Source organism: Podarcis gaigeae (genome assembly GCF_964106915.1).
Source record: "Podarcis gaigeae genome assembly, chromosome: 3".
Lineage (NCBI taxonomy): Eukaryota > Metazoa > Chordata > Lepidosauria > Squamata > Lacertidae > Podarcis > Podarcis gaigeae.
The window spans coordinates 57,103,398-57,123,808 of NC_139680.1; the positions used below are offsets into that span (position 1 = coordinate 57,103,398).

The 20,411-nt window shown below is 41.4% G+C and overlaps 1 protein-coding gene across 2 annotated transcripts; it reads left to right on the plus strand.

The window, feature by feature from the left end:
• The first annotated feature begins 637 nt into the window (after positions 1–637).
• Positions 638–16,563, plus strand: RNF146 (ring finger protein 146). Of its 2 annotated transcripts, XM_083731440.1 has the most exons (4): positions 638–987; positions 11,519–11,673; positions 12,320–12,491; positions 14,816–16,563. In XM_083731440.1, the coding sequence occupies exon 4, from the start codon at positions 14,817–14,819 to the stop codon at positions 15,864–15,866; it is 1,050 nt and encodes a 349-aa protein (XP_083587566.1). In that variant the 5' UTR covers positions 638–987; positions 11,519–11,673; positions 12,320–12,491; position 14,816; the 3' UTR covers positions 15,867–16,563. The 2 variants fall into 2 exon arrangements, with proteins under 2 accessions (XP_083587566.1, XP_083587565.1); XM_083731439.1 differs by lacking the exon at positions 12,320–12,491 and having other exon boundaries at positions 639–987.
• Positions 16,564–20,411: the final 3,848 nt, after the last annotated feature.

The window sequence follows — 20,411 nt, forward strand, 5'->3', positions numbered from 1 at the left end:
TGTTGGTCTGACGCAGTCAAAATAAAATTTAAAAAATCTTCAGATACAGTACACTGAAACGGAAGTCACCAGACGGGGTGATTAACTCAATTGCCTGCGTCAGACCAACACGGCAAGCTACCTGAATCTATTTACCATATCCATTGAGTCCATCACCCATCTCCTACTACCCTTCTGAGTAAAACCCCTCCCCACCCTCCCACTATATATAAGGGTCTGGTGACTTCTGTTTCAGTGTATCTGAAGAAGTGTGCAGGCACACGAAAGCTTATACCCAGAACAAACTTAGTTGGTCTCTAAAGTGCTACTGGACATTTTTTTTTATTTATATTTATTATTTCGACTTTGTTCCTATTGTGATTGTTACTGTTGTTGTTGTTGTTGTTGTTATTATTATTATTATTATTATTATTACAGCGTGACCTGGCGGACTGAAATGTTCCCCTACCGGCTTAGGGTTATATGGCCACTGATTTCTCCTGCCAGGCTTGAGGCTCTAGCGAAACCCTCTGGCACCTGCCACACAACACAGCTGCCATCCTGGGGCTCCTACACACGCTGTATATACAGAGCCGGTGACCGTCCTACTTCCTCACCCGCTCACTCACTTGCCTCATCCGCAAGAGGCGCTAGAGCGCCCACACCATCCCCCGAGCCCCATCCCTCCCTTTCCGTTCCGGCCGCGCATCTTAGCCTTGGCTCCTCCCACCTCCGGCGCCACTTCTACGCCCCTCCCTCTTTGCGTGCTGACGTCTCGGGAGCTCGAGCGCCTGCTCGCTGCCCCTCACGCGGAGGGAGGGGGGGGACGGCGGCGCAGAGCAGTCTCTAATCGCTAGGCAGAGAGAGAGAGAAAGGCAGACGACGGCCGGCAGGAGGAGGAGGAGGAGGAGGCGGGAGCAGAGCGGCGACGGCAACGACGCTGCTTCTTCGGCTTCAACCGCCTGCGGAGGGATCAGGCGCAGCGGGGAGGCGACTCCCGTGAGGGAGGTGAGTGCGCGAGTGAACGCTGCGCTTCGGGGGATGATGGAGGAGTCGGCGCTGTGGTGGCGGAGGCGGCTCTATTGTGTCCGGGGCCTTCTTCGCTCGCCCCCCCCCCCCCAGCGCCAAATCCCCGCCTCTCCGCGGCCGCTTCGCTTCTTCCGGGCAGCGGCAGACCCGAACAAAGGCCCCGTGTCGTTGTCCGCGCGCCCCGAGTGCACGAGCCGGCCTCTTTCTTTGGGGGGGGGGGAGGAGGAGGTTCGCTCGCCAGCCCTCCTTCTGGGTCACCTCTTGGCTCCGGCCTCTCGTCTCCGTCTCCCCTCGGATAGTCACTTGTTTGGGGAGCCATTAGCTCCCTCCCTCCAGCGCAGCCACACTGGGGATATGCGTGGGGTATCCTCCTCCTCCTCCTTTTTTAATAGTGTTATGGGGAGGGGGGTGTTTCTCTGCCTGACCATCCTTGCTGTCAACTGCGCATTTATTTCCTAGAGATGTTTTTCTTCCTCTCTCATACATAGCCTCAGTCGCTGCTGCTGCTGCTGTTGCTGTTGTTTTTCCTGGAGGTGGGGGGGAAGCGTAAAAAAAACAAAAACAAAAACCGACTCCCTCCTCCAGGCAGAATATTTGGGGAAAGGCTGTCGTACTTGATACCCGTAAATATTATTATTATTAACAACAACAACAACAATAATGTGCGATGACAACTTCTTGTTGGGCCGATTGTTGTTTACAGTGGAAAGCTCTCTTCCAGGATTTTAAGTACTGGTTGGTGGAAAGAGATATTGTTCCACTTGTCCTCTCAAATGAACAGTGGGGGGTGTATGAAAAAAAACACACTGCCCTGGCTCTCCCGTTGCTGCGCCACCTTTGAGGGGAGGGGACTAGAACAAAGAGCTACATGATACCATCCTTTGATACAATTGACAGCAGCTGATATTCAGGAACTGTCATTGTGAGGGGTAAAATAATCCGTATAAATATGATATTGTTATCATATCAACTACAGAGAGCAGCTGTAGTTGAAAAGCAGTACACAAATGCTTTTAAATGACAGTGTCATTTGTATGCTTTTAATTTTACTTTTTTAAAAAAATGTTTTTCAGTTAAGAGAAAATGAGATGCTTAGCTAAACATAAGTATTTGGCCATGGGGCCTATTGGTAATTGTTTCTAATTTGAAAGGACTGCAGTTGGAAAACTTTACATTTAAGTACTGTAGTAGCTGCTGCACATGGTATTAAAATCTAACCTTGTTTACGCATTTTTGTCACAACCACATTTTTTTAAAAATTGAGATCAAATGAAGCTAGCTCAATTTGAAATAGTTCAAAATATGTAGTTTTCAGGTAACATAGCCACAGCTTTTGGAACAAGAGGTTTGAAGTTTTAAAAAAGTGAAACGATACAGTTTGCTGGACAAATTACTTAGGCCATAGCTGTTTTAATGTTGATGGATGTAATTGGAGGTGTACTCATTGACAATGTGAGTGTGTAAAGGTGCTTCATAAGTCCTAGAACTATTAAACACTAAATGAAAAGAGGACTATCCTGGCCTGGAAATCATTGAATGTGGTTCATTGTAGCCCATAAGAGATGACTGAAAACATCAGAGGTGCCCTGATTCAGGTAACTGTAGATACAGTATAAATAATAAAAAATAATAATAAATTTTATTTATATCCCGCCCTCCCCAGCCGAAGCCGGGCTCAGGGCGGCTAACAACAATCAAATAATCAAACAGTCAAATAATCACACATTCTAAAAATATTTCATTATAAAAATTAATTAAAATCAAATTGATGGCAACCGATTAAGCAAAATTCTGTGCAGGTTGCCAGAGGAGGGAGTCAGGCTGCGCCCTGACCAAAGGCCTGGTGGAACAACTCTGTCTTGCAGGCCCTGCGGAAAGATGTCAGGTCCCGCAGGGCCCTAGTCTCTTGTGACAGAGCATTCCACCAGATTGGAGCTGCAGCCGAGAAGGCCCTGGCTCTAGTTGAGGCCAGCCTAACCTCTCTGAGGCCTGGGACCTTGAGGATGTTATTATTTGCAGACCGTAGGTTTCTCTGTGGGGCATACCAGGAGAGGCGGTCCCGTAGGTACGAGGGTCCTAGGCCGTATAGGGCTTTAAAGGTTAAAACCAGTACAAAGGGCAGCTTAAGGTCCATTGCTGCCCTTTGTACTGCACTCAACACAGCTCAGTTGAATGCAGTAATGCATGTTAGCCCACAGGTGCTGGCCCATAACTAGATTTGTACCATTTCACCCTTCATCTTTTGCACCTCAGAACAGTAGACATGCAAGTGGAAGCTCAATAACACTAGCTTTGGATTGAGAATATTGGTTTGATAGTTCATGTCCTGATCCTAAATTTATATTGTTAACATGAAAAGATGGCCTCACGTTAGGGGTACTGTATCTAGCTTTTTCTTTCAGCCTTTCTCAATTACTTTACAAGATTCCTGATAATATTTTCAATGTTTTTTCTTTACTTAAAGTTAAATTGCAGTGAGATAACATGGATAGAAAGCACCCAGAAGTACTTTGCTTCCATGATTCACAACTCTGAAATCTGACAACTAAGTGCTTTTAATGCTACTCTTTATAGCAGTCAGTCTGAGTTTTGCTGTTTCCTCTGTGTATAAATGGGAGGTGAAAATAAGTTCCTGGTCTACTTTGTAACAAACACAGGAGATTGCTTCTGTGCTGAATCTGGAATACTATTGGGAATAGATAGTAAGGAGATCTTATATTTGAACAGCAGCAAATTGGGTAATCTAGGCCAGAATAATAATTATATGCAGTGTGCCTATTAGGATGCTTTAATGTGCTTTATACATGGTTTTTTTTACCAGAAGTAAGATGGGCTTCTATGTTTTCGCTGTGTTCATATTTGATCTAGATGACAAAGTCTAAATGAAGAACAACACAACAGCAGACACATGGGTTTAAATCTGGTGGCCACTGAGAATACATGATCAGAACCAAAAAGCATTTAAGAACTTCTGTAAGCAGCACAATAAAGTGAATTGAAATAGAACCAGTATTTTCCCACTGGAACACATTCCAGTAGGATATATACTGTATCTGAATTTAGAATTGAACATTCTGGGTCTGTAATCAGTTTCTGCTGAAATGAGAGGGCAAATTGCTTTTGGGCCTACTAAGTAATAAATTGATTTGACTGTGATTGTTGAAATTTATTCTGTTTTAGAGAAATGCATGTTTTCCTGATGCCTCTTGGTCCACAAGGCCTTTCAGTTGTACATGTTCCATCAAGTTAGTCTTTTTAAAAAGTAGGGCACATTATTTTAAAGCTTTTTAGAAATTTGAGATGAGGTACCCAATGATATTCAGCTTTAGAACTGTGGCTGCATATGGAAAATCAAGTTGGTATCAAGGAATATCAACTTAAAATATAAGCAGATAAATTTATTGTGTATAAAAAGATGAACACACATATCCTTATGAAAGATAGTTAAAAAAATATTTTACCTACAACCCTAGGATGCTACATATCGAAAGAAAACAGTCATTTATCAAATGCAGATGTGCAAACAACCCCTGGTATCTTATGCATTCTTTTCTGAGAAAAGTGATAGCATGTTTTTATTAATGCCTATTGGTCTGTAAGTGCTTAGACTGGAACATAGGGTAGATGAGAGCATCCTATATGAGTATAGTGCCTCATATTGGGGGACTTAATGGCAATGATATTAGACAGTAGTAATTTCAAAAGAAAGAGACTCTAATCTCATGGATTTCACTGGGTCCACTAGCCTTATGTCAATGCGCTTGATCTAGAAAAGTTGGCAAATAGAGTGAGCACCTGAGTGCAGGTGTTATTAGCACTGCACTGTTTTCAGTGGGATGTTAATCCTCTCCCTATAACAAACTTTTGTAGGAAAGCAATTACAGATGCCAGTTTTCACTTGTATGACATAGAAGTCATAGTTTGGAAGGAAAACTAATGAATAGACAAAATGTCCAGGTTGGCATAAGCTATTTTCCAGAAGTGCTGCTGGCTGTCATTGTGCAGTACCTCTTATCAACCATGGCACATATATTTGCAAAAAGTTTGTCAAGCTGTAAGATTGGGGGTGTTTTAAGAATTGCTGATGTAATATATTATTATTTATAAAGTTCATGGACTCCAAAAAAGTTTCATGACACCACAAATCATACTCATGTCCAGAATAGTGTCCTTTTGACTTGGCAGTGAATTGTGTCTTTTCTAGCAATTTGGGTGCAAGACACTATCAAAGGTATCATTCTATCATATAACAGACAAAATATGCAAACAGGAGCTGGAGTTGTGCACCCCATAGAGGAGACTGTTTCCTACAATATGACATAAAATAAACTTTGAGAGTCTCATTGAGAATTGTTTCTAGGAGATGTACATATATAAGCTATAGTGGCCCAAAGCTGAACTTTGTTCTCTCTATATATTTCAGCAATTATTGGCATTATTATATTATAAGCACAAGGAACTTAAAAAACTTTGATTCACCTCAAGTGGTACAGGAGAGTGTCTTCTACAAGATGACTTAAAATATGTCAACATATATAGAATATAGTCAAAATATGTAGAAGAGAATAAGGAACTGGGGGCTGTGTACCCCATAATATATTTGTCCTACCACTAATCATATAAAACATACTCAATATATATGTCCTGTAAAAGGTGGCATAGATTCTAATAGGCTTCATATTGGGCAGAATATGTTTTATAGTGTATGGGGTTCACACCAATAACTACAAAAGGGGTATAAACTAACTCCTGATGGTTTGAGTGTATTTTTTGGGGTGGTCCAAGGATTGTTATGGGAGTGTTTACTCCACCCTACCCCTGTTCCTTGCTCATTTATAGGTACAATCTCCAGGGCATTTGAGTTTATTATTTGAGGTGGCATAAAGCTTTTTGTAGGATAAGCCCCCCCCCCCGTTCCTCCTTTTTCATATTTTGACTATTATTGACCTTTGATGTGTTTTGCATCCAGAGTTTGTCCAGATTCAGTTCACTGCTGTTTGATTTCTAGTGGCCCACAGACCCACCCCCTTGCTTATTTTCTATGTATTTTAGCATGGGGTGTGTCCAAATGAAGAATTGGCCTGGAGTCAATATCGTTCTATCTAATTAGGGTCACCTCGCCTGGAGGTGTGGATATATGATTTGTGGTGACCTAAAGCTTATTTTGGGGTGCATGCCCTCAGTTTCTTGTTCTCATCTACATATAGTATTTTGCCAATTAATGCCATTATGCCATTATAATTTAATTTAATATAATATGATTTTAGAAGTTCTCCCTCATAAGCATATTCAATATACATCTCATTGAAAGCAATTTAATGTGCTTTCAAAACAATGTGTGTTTTGAAATGTGTCTGAATTATGCACATACAAGCATCTTGCTCATACTTGTCTCCTCCAGATTGTGGAAGTGACTGCGTTTTCGTGGATATGGTATTTTATACTTGATAGATGTGGCAGGACCATCTTTCTACATTGTGATTCGACATGGCTGTGGCCAAATAGTAGAAGTATACGGTTATGCCAAACCTAGCTATGTTGATGGTTCTTAGATGTGATGGTGTCTTGACTCTCTATCCTCCATACTGTTTTCAGTCTAATGCCTTGACTTTAGATCTAAGAGAATTACTTTAGAAGAAGAAGAAGAGTTTGGATTTGATATCCCGCCTTTCACTCCCTTTAAGGAGTCTCAAAGCGGCTAACATTCTCCTTTCCCTTCCTCCCCCACAACAAACACTCTGTGAGGTGAGTGGGGCTGAGAGACTTCACAGAAGTGTGACTGGCCCAAGGTCACCCAGCAGCTGCATGTGGAGGAGCGGAGACACGAACCCGGTTCCCCAGATTATGTGACTGCCGCACTTTAGTTGAGGTTCATCTGCCAACACATTTTTTTCTGTGAAATTTCAAATGTATGACTGAAATTTCTGTGAAAATTCTGTGAAATTTTAAATGTATGACTACACAGTCATATTTGGTTTTTCTGTGTCAACTGGGGAAGGGAAACTTTTGGGTTCTAGGAAGACCTTTGTTCTGTACAGCAGTTCACTTGACAATAAGGAATTACATTCCCAAGGTTACTAGCTAAGATGCTTTTGTTGCATTTATATGGCACCATTCTAGTTTTCAGCCTTATTTTTCTCTTCCTGATGTATTTCATTGCTCATTTGTGCCCCTTTCATGCCTTAATAGATGAATAGCTTACCTTTTCTGTGTGTCACCAAATGACCTAGGAACTGCAGAAAAGTAACTCACAACTTACGTGCGTTTAACTTGTGCACATTCAGCTTTATGCACTTGACAAAAAAAGGGGGGGCAGGCATCTGGGAATGAAGACTTTGAGAATCCCACTCACCATTGAACCCAATGTGTTTTGACTATATGTGATTTTCATTTTACGCATTGTCCCTAGAATGTAACCCCAAGCATAAGTTGAGAGTCACCTGTATCTAATACACCTCTTCCTCTGTGTCCTACACTTTCTTGGTGGTTAATCTCTATATGTCAACCCCTCTAACCTGACAATCTCCAAGACTGAGAGTGTTCAGATGTGCTGTAAGACTTTCCTGATTTAGCCAATGTTTAGTGAGTGGAAGTAAATAAGCAGTGGTCCACAAAATAAAGCACACAGTTCCTTTATATAAAGATAGATGAGCCTGTAATTGAAGTATTTTAATCTTGCTAGGAGAGTTTGTAAGTACTGGATCTTCAGTGCATCATAGGTTAAATGCAGTGATTGAGTGAAATCATTTTCAAAACTTGCCTTTAAAACATTTATAGCCTTTAAAAATATCATTACTTCAATCTTATAATTATACTGTCGTCCGTTTCCTAAAGATAATTACATGCTTATTTCAATAAAAAACACACTTTCTTAACTCTATGATAAATCTTTAATTTTTTATCTCCTCTTTTAATTATTCATCCATCTTCCTTCCCTTCTGTCCATTGGAGGCTGGTTTACCCTTGCAGGTGGAAAACATTTTGACTTTCAAGTAGCGTGCACTTATGATTCAAAGGCTGTTGCACTGCAACATTTTTCAAAACAAATTTGTTCTGTCTGATAGGCAACTTATGAGGTGGTGGATGGTTAATGGTATTAACCTTGATGTACAACGTAAGGCCAAGTGGACTGGTTTTATCTCTCCTGGGGGAATTCCAAATGACTTTTGTTTGCAACCTTTTCCTGTGCTTTTTGGGGAAACAAGGCCTGCAAGTATGTATCAAAATTCGAGATGGGAGAATGACTACATCACTATATGTACCTTGTTTCTTCCTGAATTTAGAAGCATGTTACAGAGTTTGTGACAGTTTTTCTAGCCTCATACAGCCACCAGTTACATTGCAGAGCACCTGAGGCACATTTACCATATGAATTTCTGGGAGGATGAAAAGCTAGTATGCTTCTGAAGCAGAACACTGGAAGAAGGGGATGGGGATCAGGGATGAGAAAGAAATGGAGCAAAACAAGACAGTGAATAAAAGCAGAACTGAGACCTGGTTGAGAAAAATAGGGCCTTCAGCAAGACAGTGCTGTTACATTAGAGCTGGGAGTGCAGGAACCTGCAGTGTTGCAGATAATGAACAGTTGTGGGATACAGAAAAAGGGGTAAGATCCTGGGGACAAGAGAGTGCACTATGAGGAGTTCAGACAGAGCTGTGTGGATGCAGAGAGGAGAGCCCACTGTGAGGTGCAGAGAGAAACAGGAAGTTGTATGATAGATTAAAAAAACATACAGAGTTACAGTTTTAACTTAAACTATTTTTTTTACTGTTAACATAGCACCTGGCTCTCATGAGTTAGTAGAAATCTAAAAGTGGCACTCTAAGTGAATTGTGTGTCTCTGCCCTAAAGTAATGTTTTAAAAAGAAAAATCACATAACACCTGTCTGCCTGGTTATAGCCTTTTTATTTTTTAAAAAGGAAAAAGGTGAAACAGTTACATGCAGCACACAAGGGACTTCAGTGCAGAGGTTATTACTCAAAAGTTTTAATTGGAAGTTCAGTCAAAATCTTCCCAAAGCTCTTTTCAATTATGTACATTACCATTAACCTCTCTGCAGGACTTGTCGATTTCTTGACTTTATTTAGCTGTATTCATATGAGATGAATTTAATGTATGCAGTAAAATTTCACTTAAATAGATCTGCTTAGGCATTTGAAAGTTCTGCATCCTCAAGTTCAATAAAAAGTGCCTTTCAGTGTAACCTCTCTAGCAGAAAATGAAATGTAATGCATCTTGGTTAGATAGCTGTCTAGACATTGTGTTTTAAAACTCTAACTGCACAGGACTGGTAAATGCTGTGAAGCAGAACCTTTCAGTTTGGGGTGAGTTTGAGGTTTGCCATGAGAAAAGTCTGAATATGATGAGGAGAAAGGAGAGCATTGTGTTAGGTTAAGTGGTAGGATTTGAATTTTGGGTGCCTTTGCCTTGGAACCTGCAGACCTCAAAATATCCTGCCCTAATAGTCTAATAGAATATTCAAGAAATAATATGATGGCTCTTGACGTTCAACAGACTGGTTCCCCAGTCTTCCAGTGGACTAACATATTCTAGAGCAGCTTACTTTAATTGCCAGCATGAATTGATTGATTTTTATTTTATTTACCAAATTAATTGTATACTGCTTGATCGTTTTATTTTTGTAAACCACTTAGCAGTTCTACTGGCAAACATCAAAACTGTCAAGAAAATACAAAGTTAAATCAGGTACTTTTAAAAATTCAAAATGGAAATAAATAAGCAGTTAAGCAATAAAAATAGATTAAAACACATGTCAGCTTCTACATATCTGGATAGGCTTGTCTGAACAGAAATGTTTTTAGCCGGTACTGAAAAGAGTAAAGTGAAGCCTCCTGCCTGACGACAATAGGCAGGCAGTTTCAAAGTGCAGGTGCTGCTAAACCTAAAGACTGATTTCTTACAAGTGCAGAATGAATGTTTTGTGGTGTTAGTCCTGCAGATCAAAGTGGTCAGGTAGATATAGAGGGTAAATTGATCACTCAGGTAAACTCGTCCCAAGCTATTATAAGCTATAGTATATGCTAACAGTAAGACCTTGAAATTTGCCTGGTAACAAACAGAGATCTCTGAGCAAGGGTGTTATATGTTGACAATGTCTCTCTTCTGCCAGCACATTACTGCATCATTCAGCACTAACTGCAGTTTCCAGTTCAAGCTCAAGGGAAGACTCACATTGAGTGCATTGTAGTAATCCAGTTTTGAAGTTACTAATGCTTGAACTGGGACGCGGGTGGCGCTGTGGGTTAAACCACAGAGCCTAGGACTTGCCGATCAAAAGGCCGACAGGTCAAATCCCCGCGATGGGGTGAGGTCCCGTTGCTCGGTCCCTGCTCCTACCAACCTAGCAGTTCAAAAGCACGTCAAAGTGCAAGTAGATAAATAGGTACCGCTCTGGCGGGAGGGTAAACGGCATTTCCGTGCGCTGCTCTGGTTTGCCAGAAGCGGCTTAGTCATGCTGTCCACATGACCCGGAACCTGTATGCCGGCTCCCTCGGCCAATAAAGCAAGATGAGCGCTGCAACCCCAGAGTCGGCCACGACTGGACCTAATGGTCATGGGCCCCTTTACCTTAATGCTTAATGCTTGAACTACTATGGAAAAGTCCACCCTGGCTGTAGGTATTGTACAGGCTGTAGTTGGTAAAGGACACTTCTAGCCACTTAAGTTGCTTGGGCCTCCTGTAACAAAGATAGATCCAGACTGCAAACCTGTTGCTTCAGAGGGAGTGCAACCTGTCCAGAGCTGATCAGTTTCTCAGACACAAGAATCACTCGCCTACATAGTCTCTTTGATCTCAAAACTGTTTGCTACTTTGATCTTAAAATGACTTAAGAGAACATATCCATGAAATAAAAGAAAATGCATCAGATGTAATAACTGAGTAACTGAGTTCTCCGTGGAAGAGCCTCCAGCTGGAAGGCTATTGGCTTAACTGAAACTTTTGCCATTGCCTCCTCTGTTCTCAAAACCAATTCCATTCTCATCTGTTCTGTCTCATTGAAGCAACAGGAGAGGCAAGACGGTGTACGTAATGCCATCCATTGAACTGGCTGGGACCAGCTGCCATTTGGCTCCTTCTCTCCCAGAACTGTTTTGTTCACTGATTCTGACATCCTTGTCTATGGCACAGTGGGTCAGTGTGGCTAGCTGCTAACCACAATGTTGGCAGATACAGGCCACTCAGAGATGGCTGTGGGCAGGATTGCAAGGGGTTGGACTAGATGACCCTTGGGGTCTTCTTCAGCTCTACAATAAAATAGCTGATTACTAAATTTGCTTATTTTCATTCCCATCTCTTTTTGTACTTGTATTGTAAGCCACTATTATCATTGTGTGTTATCATGGCTAGTTGGACAGAAAGCTGCTATTTATAAATATAGTTCATATTTATAGTTCATAAATATATTTATATTATATTTATAGTTCATAAATATAAATAATTGGTTACTCTAAGTCTGATGGCTCTTTATTTTCTCCTTAACTTGCAGTGGGACGCTGGCATTGCCCATGTCCAGAAAGCAGCATGCAAGAAGAATAAGTTGTTAACTGGGAAACAAGGCGCTCAGCTCTGATTAGATACATATAAAGATGGTTTAATTTTGCAATATGTTCTAAGAAGAGTGATAAGAAGAAGAAAAAGAAGGTAAGGTCAATGTGATGTAGATCTTGTATGTGTCCAAGTATGGAGTTGGCATTTCAAATGTGACTTGTACTTGATACGGTAAACTACAAGTGCACAGTAAAAAAATCATCCCCTCTCAGACATCAAGCTAGAGAGAGGTTAAAACTAGCTGTTTTGTCAGTAGGTGGCTGAAGAACTCTGAGAACCTTGGCTGCCCACTGCCAAAACAAGCTCCATTCTTTTGTTCTGTCTTCAGGTGGGAAGGGTGGGCTGGCTTTTGAAAATGAGCAGCTGAGGTATTTGGAGTAAGTGGGCAGGCCAGCACTGGGGAAGCCCCTTCTGCCTTGCTACAGCTGTAAGCTAGAGAGGGAATGGGATTGTCCCTGGTCATCTGATGCTGTGTGAGGTTGGGGACTAAAACTGCAATCCTTAAAAGTTCTTACTTTGCACTAAGCACTACTGAATGCAGGGATTTTCTTCTGAGTAAATTTATAAGAAGGTGGTAAAGGGGAGTAGGTGAGGAATGTTTAACTGTGTTTCTGGTGCATTTTTTAAAATACTTATTTTGGTTTTCTATACACTACAGTATTTTAAAATGTGAGCCATCTTATAAATCTTTAAAATAAATAAATGTTTCTGGCAATCTCATGTTTTTGTTTGATTACAGGAGCCAGCCGAAACTTGTTGAACTCTGTTCCCTTACTAAACAAATGCTTTTGTACTGTTAATGGGTATTAGGAGGCTCTCAATGCATGCTGTCACTTTTTAATTGTGGAATTACTCAGGTGTACCAAGTTCTCCTTTTTCTACTTGGTTTCCCAACCTGCTGGGACACCCAAGTAAGTGGATATAGGATTGCAGCCTTAGTCTATGTGTTGCACAAACCTTCACACAAAATCTCACCTTGAAATTTTTAAAATCCGGAAGACAAGGCAGAATTTTTCAACCTTTTTGAGTCCATGGCTCCCTTGGCCAACTGCATTCTTTCTGTGGTACCCCTGTGGGGCTCAGAATCCCAGTTATGTCACCCCTTGCCTGCAGAGCTGGCAGCCTCTCACCCTTTTTCAAACACCCTCCCTTGTGGAGTGTTCCCTCAGCCTCCTCTCCTCTCCCCTCTCCTTGGGAGTCTTCTGGGCAGCCGCTGCCTCCGCCCTTAGTCTCTGAGCTGCCCCCCCCCTTCCCCAAAGGGAGCTGCCTCCTCACACTGCCCCACAGGGGTCTGGGAAGAGGATGCCCCCAGCCTTAGTGGCTCAGTGGAGACTGGCCAAATGTGAACCTGAGGCCTGCACCTTACCTTGGAAGCCAGCCCCAGAGGCACCATTTGCTTGTGGAGGTTATAGCCAGGGTTGCTACAACAAACAGCTGTGCAAGCCTTTGGGAGGCAGAGATGCAAGAGGGCATCAGAGGAGGGAGGGAAGGAAAGAAGGCCAGACGCCAGTGTTGCCGTGGCACCCCTGAACATCATTCAAGGCAACCCAGAGTGCCGTGGCACACTGGTTGAAAACCACTGACGTAAGCAGATAACCATGGTTTTCTATTCCTGAAGTCACATGTTCAGACATCCTAGATGGATCAAGCAACTATTGACTGCATTTTGCTAAATAAATACAGTAGACTTGGGCTAAAATCTTTATTCAAATATCTTTCTGGCCTTGTGTTTGCGAAATGCAAACATATAATCAAGATTTGGGACCCAGATCCTCTGACTTAACTGTGTCCAATTTTTTGATGTGTGATATTGTGCTGTGCCATATGCAAAAAGTAGGGAGTCAAGACTGACCAAGGCCAAACACTCTTTTGTACAGATTGTGATGGGTTCATTAATTCTTTGACAAAAAGCCATGGCATTTGTTCACTTCACTGTCATCTCAGCAAAAATTGCAAGGAGCATGATTGACACTTGTTTTATTTATAAACATATGCAGAATATACAATCTACTGAATGTAAGAAACATACTGCAAATAAATAAAATGCCTACAAGAATAAAAAGTTGCAGTAACACAGATGTTATAAGCTCCTTGGATGGGGAGTATGGGGAAATAAGGAGATCTGTGCTTATAGCACTGAAAATACATTAAAATGGGCGCCAGGCAGGCCCATCTGGGGAAGGAATTCAAGTAAATAAAATGCAATAAGAAGGTCATTTCTCTACTTGCCATTTACCTGAGATAGCAGGGTAACTAGAGAAGACTTTTGGTGCATGGGCAGGTTGATGCAGAAGCATGTCCCTTCAAGTATTCAGGTCTCAACCTCTGTAGGGCTTTAAAGTTAAGCACCAGTGCAGTAAATTGGCTCTACAAACAGACCAGTAGTCAGTAGAGATCTTTAAGCACAGACAAGATATGATCCCAACAACGAGTCCTGGTTAGTACCAAAAACAGCTGCTAAGATACTAATGGCAGCTTCTGAATAAGGTATTGTAGTAGTATAGCAAAGTTACTGTAGGTAATTTGTATCTCTCCAGGAGGGGCTACATCTGACATAGCTGGTGGAAGCTATGACACATAGGAACTAGTACCACCATCTACATATTCTCAGTTTATTCATATCTTCATCCAGGGTCCCCCCCCCCCCCCCCCCGTGATCTGAAGTATCAAATTTAAACTTCATTGCCTAACTTCAATCAGAGGCAAGAGAGCTGAATGTTTCATGCAGATAATGAGGGACCAGATAGGACCCTGTAGTGTTAATTCCTAGAGCTTAGCAGTAGTGACCCAGCACAATGTTCCAGAAGTTCCACAACGTTACTTAACTAAGCACTAGCAGTGGTGATCAGAGGCAAAGTAGTTATGGAGGACAGCTATCTTGGTGTTGAAACATTAATATGCAATTTTGTTTCACCCTTTCTCTAGTGTGGTACTGTAAACTATCATATTTGCATCCTGTCATTTATATATATTAGGTTGTTCATTTACTTCATTCTTGTAGAGTGAGCTTCATGAGCAGGCAGCAGCTTGAACCCAGATCTTCCAGCCCATATTTTCTGCAGCACGTTGATTGTCATTGCAGATTGATATTTTGTTTTGTCTGTATATGATGCTGTTCATGTACATTTTTGTAGCTTTTTTCAGTTGTTATAAACGGTTTAGGATAAAGTCCTGGTTAAGCAAAGTAGGCTAACAGTAGATCCTGCCAAATTATGATACTTTTGTTGTTCTCTAGGATGGCCGGTTGCGGTGAGATCGATCACTCAATCAACATGCTTCCCACAAACAAGAAGACAAATGAATCATGTTCCGGTGCAGCACCATCTCTCATGGTCCCTGAATGTGCTATCTGTCTGCAAACATGTGTCCACCCTGTGAGTCTGCCTTGTAAACATGTCTTCTGTTACCTGTGTGTGAAAGGAGCTTCCTGGCTGGGAAAGAGATGTGCACTCTGTCGTCAGGAGATCCCGGAGGACTTTCTTGATAAGCCAACCTTACTGTCACCTGAGGAACTCAAAGCAGCCAGTAGAGGCAATGGGGAATATGCCTGGTACTATGAAGGCAGAAATGGATGGTGGCAGTATGATGAACGTACCAGTAGGGAGCTGGAAGATGCCTTTTCCAAAGGTAAAAAGAGCACTGAAATGTTAATTGCTGGGTTCTTGTATGTGGCAGATCTTGAGAACATGGTTCAGTATAGGCGAAATGAGCATGGACGTCGCAGGAAAATAAAACGGGACATAATAGATATTCCAAAGAAGGGAGTGGCTGGGCTTAGGTTGGACTGTGACTCTAATGCTATCAATCTAGCAAGAGAGAGCTCTGCTGATGGTGCAGACAGCACACCAGCTCTAGGAGCTGCTGCTGGGCAGCCTCTAGCAACTGCTTCTGTTAGACCCCTTCCTTCACTAGATGGTCAACCGACAAGCCCTGCAACGCCATCACCTGATGCAAGCACTCTAGAGAACTCTTTTGCCAACTTGCAAATAAATGGAGACAGTATGGTTGAAAGGAGCCATAGGGGTGAGGGAGAGGAAGACCATGAATCATCGTCTTCTGGTAGGGTGCCAGTTCTTGACACCTCCATTGAGGAAACAGAATCGGATGCTAGCAGCGATAGTGAGGATGTGTCTGCCCAACTTCAGTTGCCTGTATCCTCTGCTCAGCAGAGACATCTGAATGCAAGTCAGCCAGCCTTGGATAGACCAGTGGTGGGGAGTGGGGTGGGAAGCACCAGTGTAAGGTCTAGAAGGCCTGATGGACAGTGCACAGTAACTGAAGTTTAAATCTAGAGCCATGTTTTGAAAACTCAGTCTTGTATATGTACATTTTGTCTGTATTGGCATTGCATTCCAGCCTAGCAATGTATTCAAAGTGTTTCAGGGTGGGAGGAGGGGAAAGGGAAAACCAAGCCTGGTCCTTGAACTTGTAAGAAAATCTCTTAATATGTCTTGGCTGGAAGATTCAATGTTTGAAGAAAAAAACAAAACCCTGGGGTGTGTTAATGGTTTGACAGCTACTTAGCAATACCCAGTTTCGTAAATGTCTCACGTTTTATTTTGTAGTATATGCTCATCCCCAGTAAAACCCTGTCCCCCTTTTTGACCAGTGTATATTCACTGTACAACTTGGAAATGTCATCATTCTTCATTGCATTAAGTATCTTTACTATCTGCATGGATTAATGTATGGAAGGAAAACTAAAGCGAACTGGAAATGAACAAGAATTGGGGGTATGAACCAGATGCTTAATTTTAACATAAAGTAGGTGTGACTTCTAAAGTTCAGATGTTTTACTAAACAAAGAGCAATCATCTTCCTGAATGAAATGTAAAATAACTTCTGTTGCAGAGTTTTACTTGTAAACACTTCATGGTGTCTTCATTGGCTCTTCCGTCTAGTCCCTGTAGCTTGTTTGTTTTCTTGTTCCGTCTGGTTTTTGTTACAAAATTTATAATTTAATAAACTACATTTTATCAACCACCTGAGCTCTGTTTCCACATGGGTCTGCACCCATGTCATCTTGAAGTTAGTTATCAAAGGAGGAATGGACACTGGTTAATTGTAGGACTTTGTGTGCTGAAAATCAACATGAAACACAATGTGCTGAAGATTACACAGTGCTTGAAAAAGATGGTATAATATATGGCTCTATAAAAACCCATTCATTTCTCCTGCCTTGCCTAATCTGCCAGGATAGGGAATCTGCAGAAATTTGTAATGTAGTGAGATAGGCAGAAAGCCAAACCACAGCTTGCTATTTTGGTTAAGTACCATCTGTGAAAATACACCTCTCACAGACTTTCTGTACTATTGCTAATATTGGGCAAAGACATCCTTTCATGTGGGGTGTGGATAGATTACGTGGTGGAAAAACCATCACATCCATAGCCTGCAGTTGGGTGAGTGGTAGTCCAAAGCTGATATGGTGTCAGGAGACAAAGGGAACATTGGGTCCTGTGGATTCACAGCTATTGTAGAACACTCCATTTTGCCCTACACTGTCACTAAGAACACCACTACTGGAATTTCCAGTGGGTGTCTTGGGAGGCCACTGCAAGTGTTGGTGTCTTGCCCATAGCCCATTTTGTTCATCTACTAGCTCCTTACATAACCTTTGGCTTTGACCCTTTAGGTTTCTGTGATTTTATGGACAGCTCCTTTGCAATTAACATATGCAATAGCTGACTATCAATAGTGTTCGGTACTGAAAATGGAAGTCTTAAGAACTGGAACTCCCCCAGTCTTTCATTCTAGGTACAGTCTTTGCTTCAATTCTTGGTGGCCGCCACTGAGCACTACCTCCTTTCACATTTAACAATGACCTGCATAGACATTGTAAAGTATCAACAAGTGTTATAACTAGCTATGTGAACCCAGTACCATTTATACATGAAGTAAATGACAAGCAGGCCTCCATAGTAAAGCCACAATCATGGCAGCATGAAGGAGATTCCTGACCTATCCATTAAATACATCTGAATAGCTACTGCACAAAATAGAAATCTCTTTTGTTATAAGCATATCTGTAAGTGCCAGGGTACTGTGTATCATTTGTTGGTTATTAGTCATTTCTGGTAATACTGTCTTCAATAAAAACACAAACCTAAGTTTGTGCTTCTGCACAAAGCTATTCTTTCCCTGTGTTCCCCACAAAAGAAGTGGCAGCTAACTACTTGAGTTACACATAAATAGGGGCTGGTTATAGATGCTACCTTCATGAACATCACAGTACAAACCTCATTTTAATGAGCCTGTTTGCACATGGATCTTTTGCAGCTCTGAAAAAATACTCTATCTCCATATGTACTAAAAAACAAGAGATGATACTCTTTAAAGTACAGTTCTCCATCCACAATAAAGCAATTTAAATAATTTATCCTAGTCCCATAATGTGAACTAGTTTAATAAAAGGCAGCTGATGTTTTAGGTCAGGAAAAGAGAGGGCTCCAAGGAAGAGTATACCTCTAAGCAGGGCTTTTTTCCAGCCGGAATTCAACGGAACTGAGTTCTGACACCTCTCAGGTGGTTGCCATTGTGATTCTAAGAAGTGGGAAGTGTTTATGGTCAGTTCCAGCACCTCTTTTTCTAGAAAAATAGCACTGCCTCTAACATATTGCCAGTTTTTCAGCTATCAATGTGTTTCACATAGCTGTGGGACATTGATATATACTGATATTGTACATGCTCTATTTTGCACCCTGGCGCCATGCCTTCATGTCAACAATGCTGCTGTATCAAGCAAAATGAAGGACGGCTCTAATAACACTTTCATCAGGAATGATTCTATAAATTAAGTGAATTCGGAGAGCCTAGCTGAAGTTATTTTGGATTCTCTGTGCAAGCCTCCAGCAGGGATTCACAATCCTTGGCTTGCCTTTATAACAAATCATGCTTGTTATGACTCACCGTGCCAAGAGATGAGCAGGGTCTTACTTCATATCACACCATTCTCCAAGCTAGGAGGTCAGTGGGCGTGGGGGGACGCTTGCTGCTTTCCAAGAGTCTCCAAGGATCAGTTGTTAGCTGTTGAGCATCTGCTCTTCTCAGGAGAAGCACATATATTCTTCCTCAGTATTGCACTCAATAGGTTGGAAATGTGCTCACCAGTGATATGTTTGTCTATGAGCACTTCAGTTTTTCTTGATAAATTGAGTTATGAAAAAGCTGTGCTGCAGAAAGCTTGAGTCAAGAGGTTGCCATGTATCACCCACCACTGCAAATGTCTTGCTGTAACAGACTTTCTGATTTGTCACAGCTTTGTATGCCGAGTGTATCACCAAAAAGAACAAAACAAATAAAACAAATCTGCACTCCTCTTTGCTGGATCAACTGCTATCATTACTGGCTCTGATAAGGTCTATTCCCCACCCCGCCTCCCAGGTGACATAAAAAGAATAACAGTAGGGTCATCATTAGAAAGGAAGAACTACAAATAATAGTATTACAAACAGAACAGAAGTAATGACTTGTTTGACTCAAAGTTCTTGCAGTCCTAACACAAATATGAGGAAGTTTATACTATAGAAACTACAGCTTTAAATGCATCAAGGATATTGTATACAAAACCAATTTACTGTTTCCACAAAGCAGCTAGATACTGGTTTTGGCACTTTGAATGCAATTGAAAGTTTGCAGATGCAAGTCATCTTGGAGATGCTTTTTTGTATAGGCTGAAAAAGGTAAGGTCAATTAAGTTAACCAGGAAATTCATCAAATATGTCTTTGATCCATATATGCCTAGACACCATCACTGATATTTGCAGATACAGCATAAGATTGTGTGAAAATCCGTTTTACATTTAACAATGTGTCTGCCAACTTTATCTACACAAAGACCTAAGATGAAGGTGAGATGTTCTTGCACTTAATACAAAATCTTATAGCACCTTCAAGAATAACAAATGCATAAGCTTTTGTAGATGAAATCCACTTAATCAGATACAATGTGGACTTGGGTTCATGAAAGCTTATGGCATAATAAATTTGTTGGTTGTTAAGGTGCCTCAAGATTCTTTGTTTTTGCTGCAACAAACAAACACAGTTCACCTTTCTGGTGTAAGTTTGAGATGGTTTAATAAGCTGAAGGCATGAGCTTTGGGGCTGTGCATGTAGTGTATGAGCTCACTGAGTACCACCTAGATGAAGTTTGAGGAAAGCTATACTGTTACTTACGGTATTTTAGTTCTGACCTGGCCAATTCTCAGTGTACATGTACACAGGGCTAAAGTTGCTTTTAGGTTAAACCTATTTTTGATCAAACTATGTCAAACTTGGACATGACTGTTTCCAGGAGCTTTGAACTGGAGACATCAACAACAACAACAACCAAACCCATTTGAAAAGGATATCATCTTACATCCATCTCAGGTCTATGCAAGGATAAACTTGGCTAAAATGCTGCACTTGCCTTTCAAAATATGCCCATACATAACATAATGCACATGAAAATAATGCATTCAGTGAAAATGCTTTGAAAGAGTAAGTTTAATTACTACTCCAAGTATGATAGCTCTTACTACGAGAGAGAGGAACATCTTACATATACTCACTGGGATGCAAATGTCTCCCGGCTGATTTGCAGACTTCCATATGCATACAACCTCCACGTGCAATATGCAGCAAGTTGCTGGAAGGGAAATATATATACATATATATTTACCCTACCTGGGACTAAGCTCCCAGCATTTCTTTTATTTTTCAAGAACAAATTTCCCTAATCTCCACTTTAGCTATGATCAGAGTATAGGGGGCTTATAATCAAACGTCCCAGAAAGTTAATGCCCACTGAGTTGATACAATTCTTAACAGTTTCTCCCAAATCCCTGTTT